The 8,040-nt window shown below is 36.4% G+C and overlaps 1 protein-coding gene across 1 annotated transcript in view; it reads left to right on the forward strand.

The window, feature by feature from the left end:
* The window catches only part of RpS4 (ribosomal protein S4), a 12,259-nt gene extending 4,468 nt beyond the window's left edge, over window positions 1-7,791 (forward strand). Inside the window, exons 3-6 of the mRNA XM_069334955.1 lie at window positions 2,321-2,418; window positions 2,747-2,918; window positions 6,430-6,559; window positions 7,641-7,791. Of these exons, the coding sequence (XP_069191056.1) occupies window positions 2,321-2,418; window positions 2,747-2,918; window positions 6,430-6,559; window positions 7,641-7,764 (524 nt within the window). The 3' untranslated portion in view covers window positions 7,765-7,791. The remainder of the gene's footprint in view (window positions 1-2,320; window positions 2,419-2,746; window positions 2,919-6,429; window positions 6,560-7,640) is intronic.
* Window positions 7,792-8,040: the final 249 nt, after the last annotated feature.

An 8,040-nucleotide genomic window follows, 5' to 3' on the forward strand; every position in this document is an offset into this window, starting at 1 on the left:
TTCAGTCACATTATTGTAACTCATTGTTTGTATACATATATAATATTGTAGTATGCACAAGGTCACATCATAGATTAATGGTGGTGTAGGTTTTGAATGCTTCTGGTGGAATGAGAGAAGTTGGGAAGAAAAGCTTTAGTGGCAAAAGTTTTTAAAGAATGAAAGTTTGCTGCTCTAGTTTTATGCATGTTCATGATAGAATGACATTCAAGAACCAATGAAATGAATCCTTTAATATCTACATGGTACATAGTGTACATTAGGCCAATCCGAGAATATGTACAGGTATATCCAGCGTGAAACTCCAGGTGAAGTACAAGTAGGGTAGTAGAGGTGATGCAGTGTTCTCATAGGGGGTAAGCATTAAAATTTAAGCTCTTAATCGAAGCCATACTTGACATGTGTCAATCTTGGTCAAAATAGGAGCAAAATTAAAATTAATCTTGGTTCTTGCAGTTGAGATATAAATTATTCTCAGCATTAGCCAAGTTGGAGACAGATTTAGTTTTTTTTAATATTCTGTTAAGTAACTTTTCATCAAAATGTCAGTGGAACGTTTGATATTTTACCTTATGTGCATGTGCAGAAAGTCATTAAAGAACCTATGCAAGGCATCATTAGAATCTAAACGGTAAATATAATGTTAGGCTAGTCCTAGGCCCTCTCTCCAGCATGGAACCCATGTCTGGTAAAGTAAAAGTAAGGGAGCCGAGGGTTTTGTGCAGTGGTGTCTCTTAGGGGTAGGCACCTCAAGGTAAGCAGTCCTTGCCACTGGGATACCATTTCATGAAAAGCATTGATTATCTGCTAAGTTGTCAATTCCAGATATTCTGGGAGACTTCGGTTGTGTTTTTGTGAGCTCTAGTGGGCAAGATTGATTCCCTGCATTTATAAGAATGAAGGTAACTGCAAAAGACCTATTGGCCCATACAAGGCAGCTCCTATTTATATCCACCCAATCTAATTCGTATATTTGTCTTAACCTACACTTGAAACAATCAAGGGATCCTACTTCTATTATGTTGCGCGGTAATTGGTTCCACAATTCAACAACCTTGTTACCGAACCAGTAATTACCCAGGGATTTCCTAAATCTAAACTTATCCAATTTATACCCATTGTTTCGTGTTCACCTTATTAAGTATACAGACACCTGGCCCATTCCTACAGCTTTTACTACATCCAGTCTTTTTTACATGTGTATAGCTCTTCTACATATTGTCAAGCATTGCTTTTTTGCTGACTATCACCTCTTACTTGAACACCAATTTTGTTAGATTTTATGCCTGGAACCATGTAATCCCCCTTACCTCAGACTTTGTCATTCTTCTTGAGCATTACTCCCTGTTCCTGCAGTCAGACTACATATCCTCTGTGTATGACTATAATAGCTTATGTGGCTACTTCTGTTGTAATGTTATTTTCAAACTGCTGTTCTGCTGACCACTTAAGTCTTGTGAACTCATTCCTGGTGTTCCTTGGTGCCTTTTTGTGCTCATGGATGTATCCATGTATCAGTTGGATGTATCAGTCCTATATGTTTTCCATGCATTTTATCTTTTTCTTTTTGCATTGTCTGTTACACCAACTTGTATGGAGAGGATTTCACAAGTTCCCCTAATCCAGTCTGGTACCAGGCTCGACTAGATAACTTGGTCCAACAGGCTGTTGCTTAGGGTGACCTGTAGGCCCACATAACCATTACAACTACAACATAAGTTGTCATCCATGTCTTGCCACCTCGTATTCAAAGTTCTGTACATCATCCCCATTTTCAGTGGGCATGACTAAAGCCCCTTCCTCTTGTTGGATTCTTGATGTACCATGAAGTTTAGACTTTCCTGAGAACTCCTTTGCTGACAAATCTATTTCCCCTGAGATTTAAATATCAGAGTACAGTAACAATATCTTTGCCCTCCCATAGTGGCTATCTAAAGGTATATTTTGTTGTATTTGTCCGATAAAAGTATATGGGATAAGTAAATGAGAAGAGGAATGAGTGATTTGGGTGAGGTTATGATTATGTGGAGTCATGGAGTGGGTGAATGCAATACACTGAGGTAGTATGGATGTTTTAGTAAAATGCCTGTCAAGTACAGCATCTCTTAAAGGGAAGAGTGGAACACTACAGATAAAAATTTGAGGTGAGGTCAGAGCTAAATGGAAATTTTGTGGTGATAAAGCTTAGAGAAATTGCTGTTGTGACCACCCATTAATGGGGAGCTCCCAAGAGAGAGCTATACACACATTGGGCTATAAAGGTAATCATGACATTACCTAGATGTAATAAATTTGTAATATAATATATTATTTACTGCAGATGTTGTGAGCATCGCTAAGACCGGCGAGTACTTCCGTATTTTGTATGATGTGAAGGGTCGCTTCATTGCTCACAGAATCACTGATGAGGAGGCAAAGGTCAGTTGGTTGTCAAATGTTACTTTTTTTTAGATATTTGGTGGTGTCATACCATAACCTTTTCCCATTCTATTTATTACAAACTATTGATTGGACTAATTTAATTAGAATTCATATGGAAATTCACCATGCACTAGTTTCATTTGTCAATTTTGTTGGGTTAGTTTCATTTAATTTGCCTGTTTTTTTACCAGTAGGCTGCAGTTTCTTGAGCTTAGACTTTGTTGAAAACTATGAAAGGAACTGAAGTGGCAATGAATGTTTACTAGCCAAATTTTTTTTATTGGTGCCTTTTGATAATTACTTATTGCAATTCATTTTATTTCAGTACAAGTTGTGTAAGGTAAAGAAGGTATCTGTTGGCCCCAAAGGTGTACCTTTCCTTGTCACCTCTGATGGTCGCACCTTGCGTTACCCAGACCCTTTGGTCAAGGTCAACGATTCAATCCTGTATGACATTGAGAAAAAAAAGATGAAGGATTTCATTAAGTTTGATTCAGGTAAGATTTTTGTTCCATATACTGGGTATTGTATGTTTGTTTCAAGATGAGATACATTAATGCATAATGTATGTATTTATAAACCTTTGTATATACTTGTAATTAGTTTGTATTATAGAAAATTACAACTGGCATATTAGTTTATTGGGCTTTATAAGATGCTAAAAGAATGTTTACCAATTATACAAAGATTTTCAGTCAGTTTCTTGGTAAACAGCAAATCTTTTCAAATTATAGGTTACTGCCATGTTCGTGGTTGTAGGGACCACATTTCTAGTGTGTATTCTAAATTACAGATTTGTATTGATCACATGAAAGTGGGAGAAAAAGTAAAATTTTGTTTAATTAAGGCTTTTTAAAGTGCCCCTTCTGCTTTGTGTGGTTGTGGGCACAGTAGGGGGCCAAGAACATGTCCATCTCATTGGTCGCTGGATTGATGTTGAAATTTAATCTAGCATTACCCAGTGATGCTACATTAACAGGTTAAATTCACCTATAGGTCCTTGTTGCCATGTTCCACATGGTAAAATACTCAATAATTAAGAGGATTACTCTTAAAGGTTCACACAAGTCAAATCTTTTTTTGTGCTGGTTTGGCTACTGTAAAAGTTTGCCGAAAGAAATTAGGGTTGCCCTTGGCAAGCTGGTTGAAGAGTACAGTACCGGCATTGAGATAGCTTAGAGAGAAGGCATGAGAGGAAGATTGTAAGGTTACATGGCATTTGTGTACTTTTAGTTAACACATGGAGTTAAGTGTGCTGTTAATTGTGTAAAGAGGTAGTTTGATATGTATTTACCAGGGTTGTTATATCACTGGTTATTAACACTTTGGTGTCATGATGATGTTCACCAGCCCCTCCTCCGAAAAGAAAGTACGTTTTAATACTGAATGTAATAAGTGCAATCCTGACTACCAGCTTAGTACATAAATACATACTTTAATCACCAGAATCGCACCAAAATATTGTGAATATTAGTTTACCTAAAAAGCTGTATAGAAAACCACGACCTAACGTAACCTTCTTAGTATAGGAGGACAATCATTTTATTGCGTCTTAATTACAATTAGTACTTAACCTATAGCTATATTATTACAATTTTATAAAACTAATACAACAAAACTAAAATCTTTCAATAAATTATAAAGTAACAGGATATTTTCAAATTTTGCATAAAATCTCTATTGTTTAATAAAACTGAAAGAAATTCTTATACAGGTATTTAAAACATGTGTATATAGAATTGAACATGAAAACTTCATCCTAAAATTTTGAGTGTCTTAACAGAAAATGGAGAATATATGGGCAGGTAAATGTAACGACACAATTAACACTTTCGAGCATCCGTGATGACCGTGGTCATCACCAATATTATTAATCACACCGCGGGCGTGACCCTCTCGGGAGTCACGAGAAAAATTATTTGTATAAAATCCAATTATTATCCGATCAACTTGGGAATAGTTTACAAATGTTTGCTATGAAATTTACGTTTTTCTAATAGCCGAACAGCTTATTAAAGAGAACGGCGTGGCAGTGAATCATCGTGGTAAAACAATTGTATTATTGACACGACGAGTATAATCGACGTAGTTTTTATGTATGTTGCCAGTTGAACGCATCCTTATGTGACCTTTAATACTTATGTTCTTATAGAACATTCTATTGCGAACACATTGGAACAAAAATGAAATACATCGAAAAATAATGTCAGGACAGTGAATTGAATATACACTTTTCAAAGCGAGTTTTGCCGATATGCCGCCGCAGGTAACACTTCGGCCACTTCCCACACTTTTTGGGTGGGCTACGACATTGAATCTATATTTATATGCATATGTGCGTGTAGAGAATTTTATTGCGATTCCAATGATACCACAATTAGCGATGTAGGACAACTGTAGGCTTCGCAACCATTAAGAGAGTGGAAACATTTTGTTGGTGTTTGGCGCTCTCGGCGAGTGATCTGAATAGTTTTTTATTTGGTGTTGATAGTCCTTATGCTTTGGCGGCATTTTATAGGTATGTTCTTTATAGACAATTTTATTACGAACACAGTGATACCAAATTTAAATACGTGCGCCTTCAATTATTGTCAGGACAGTCAAAAGAGTACATTTTTTCGGTCTTACCGCGTAGGCGCGCGAAACGCCGAATGCACATAGGGTAAGTTTTTTTCAGAACGCAGTGAGCGCGAAAGTGTTAAGTGTATGTACTATGCAGATGGTAAGGAATGTGCTTATTATATTTAGTATTAAAGTGTACTGTTTATTTGGAGGATGCGTTGACGTCACGCAGTCATACAATACAATACAGCTGTTTGGGGGATGACCACAACGCTGTCGAGAATTAATTTTTGCTTATTCTTATTTGTAAGTATAAACATTGTGAGTAAGACTTTAAAGTTGGGTTGTGAGCTCACGAGCAACGTCGGTCTAACCTGCGGTGCACTGTGAGTGGAGTAGCTAGAGTTGTAGATTAGTTTAAAAGTATGAATTGCAAAAGAACACTATTAAAAAGTATACTATGGCAAAAGTAATGTGGTGGTAGGTTGTAGGGAATTGTGCACAAAATGGAAATTGTAAAATAATGGAATGGAATGGAATTATCAGGAAAAAGTGCCAAGCCCTTACAACTATATAGCACTGGGAAGGGGTCAGGATGAGGATTTGGGATGGGATGGGGGGAAGGGATGGTGTCCAACCACTTGAACAGTCGGGGATTGAATGCCGACCTGCATGAAGCGAGTACTATGAAAAACCCTGGTTAGGAGAAGCAATAGAAATAGATGCAGCTAAATATCTGAATGGAGTTGTGGTGCTGACTCGTATATATTATTGAGGCGTGGTGGATGTGCATGAAATGCATTACAGCAGTAGAAATTTACTGCTATTATTGAAAGTCTGGATTGATGCCTCATCAGATGAAAATGGGAAATGGTGTAATGTTGTATGCACACAATATTATGAATGCTAGAATGATCAACCCATTCACTTTTGACACAACTTAATTCACACTGGTCCCTCTGAGGATTGAAATACAGCAAAATTTTTGTATTTAACTAATATTTAAAAAACATTAAAGTATGGTTGAAATAATCAAAAAGGTTAACCAAAAAAATTAACCAATGAGCATACTGGCCTTTGGCCAGTATGCTCATTGGTTATATATGATAATCTTTTTCTTAGGAACATGTTTCCCGATCCATGGATCACTTGGGTTTCAACCCTGGGTGGACCAGACAAAATTTTTGCTGCCGTAAAAGGGCTAACATTATGAATGGCTTTGATTTGAATGGCTGGTACACAATACTAGGTGAAAGAGCTTATTTGCTTGATATAGTTCCTGCAGAATATGGTAATAATTTGTGCATAATTGTATATTAAGGTACCAGTAATTTCTCTGCAATATTAATTGTAATAGTCTTCATTATTACCATTGGTAAGTGTTTGATTTTTTCCCCTCCATTAATACAAATGTGAATACATTATATTATACATTCACATTTTCAGGAAACTTGTGCATGATCACTGGTGGCCGTAACTTGGGTCGTGTAGGAACCATCGTGTCCCGTGAGCGTCATGCTGGAAGCTTTGACATCGTTCACATTAAGGATGCTGTAGGTCACACTTTTGCCACCAGGTAAGAATGCATGGGATTAGCTGTACGTTAGATACTGAATAATTCTATTTTTTTAATCTCAAACTTTCATTCCTTTCTTAAAGGTGCCAAGGATTCTATAATACAATATACTGTACTCTACCTTTGGAAAGTTTTCTGTTTCCCGACATAGAAATGTAAATACCAGATGTTTCTGCGAACTAGATGCAAGTGAACAAATTCTAGTGTTTCTAGATGGAAGTGTTTCTTTTTTATTATATAAAATATTAACTGAGCACTGGTTGATACTGTTAGTAATTACTAAGTATTGACAGTGTACATTACCCGAGATTGCATTAGCTAACTTGCTGATAAAATGCTAGGGCTTTTAAGTTAATTATATGAAATTCAGGACATTATTACTGTTTAAAACGGCTCCAAAAGTGCCTCCTAAGTTGCATAATCACTAAGGGGTTTCATATGGAGCCAAAATTAACTCTGCCCTGGATGGGACTTCACTTATTTGAGCATGAAGGCCATAGAACAGGGCAGTACAGTAATTTCCTAGCAGCCTAATGGCTAGAGAAATTGTGTAAGATAGTACTAAAAGTGAATGTTAATTGTATGCATCAGTTTAAATTTAGAGAAAATTAAACAAGAACATGATAGTAATTGGAAGTGCAAACAAGAGAGATTAGAAAGCATTCACACACTCAAGTGGCTGAAAAGTTATGAAAAGTACCTTTCGCACAGGGTGTGAAAGGCCTGCATTTTCTCTGCTAAGAGCAGTTGCAGTGCAGAACTTTAACTTGAAGCAGATTTAAAAAATGTACCTGGTATATTGTTAGATCAAGAAGGGAGGTACGAGTGAATAAGACTTTTAAGACTTCACCGCTAATCCCAATATTAGTTAGTTTTATATTTTTTTTAGTCATTAATTATACCCTCTGTATTCAATACTCATTTTTTGTATCCAGAAATATTGACTTGCCTTTGTGTAAGTAAGGTTTGATAATTGCCTTACCTTGTGTAAGGGTGGGAACCTCAATTGATCATATGATATTTATTCTAGAGTGAACATTTTGTGCATTGTACGGTACTTACATAAATTTTTTCCTTTCAGATTGAACAACGTGTTTGTCATTGGTAAGGGTAACAAGGCCTATGTGTCTCTACCACGTGGTAAGGGCATCAAACTAAGCATTGCCGAGGAGCGTGATCGTAGGCTTGCGCAGAAGGTCAATTAAGAAATAAACTCTTGAAATTGAAAGAAAGATTATTTTATTGAAACCTGTACTCATTCACTACAACCTATGATATCGCTAGCCTTATGCACTTTTGTTCTCATATTGGCATCCTTGGAGATATCTAGGGCCTTTTGAACATCATGCAACTTTAATGGTGCTAGTCTTGCCGTCTTGATAATCACTTTCAATCTTGATAGTCATCCTTTTGATAGTTACTTTCTATCCATCTTTATTTAATTGTTCCTAGATATTTTATCTAGTAACCATTTTTTTCAA

This window comes from Procambarus clarkii, chromosome 1, assembly GCF_040958095.1.
Source record: "Procambarus clarkii isolate CNS0578487 chromosome 1, FALCON_Pclarkii_2.0, whole genome shotgun sequence".
Taxonomy (NCBI): domain Eukaryota; kingdom Metazoa; phylum Arthropoda; class Malacostraca; order Decapoda; family Cambaridae; genus Procambarus; species Procambarus clarkii.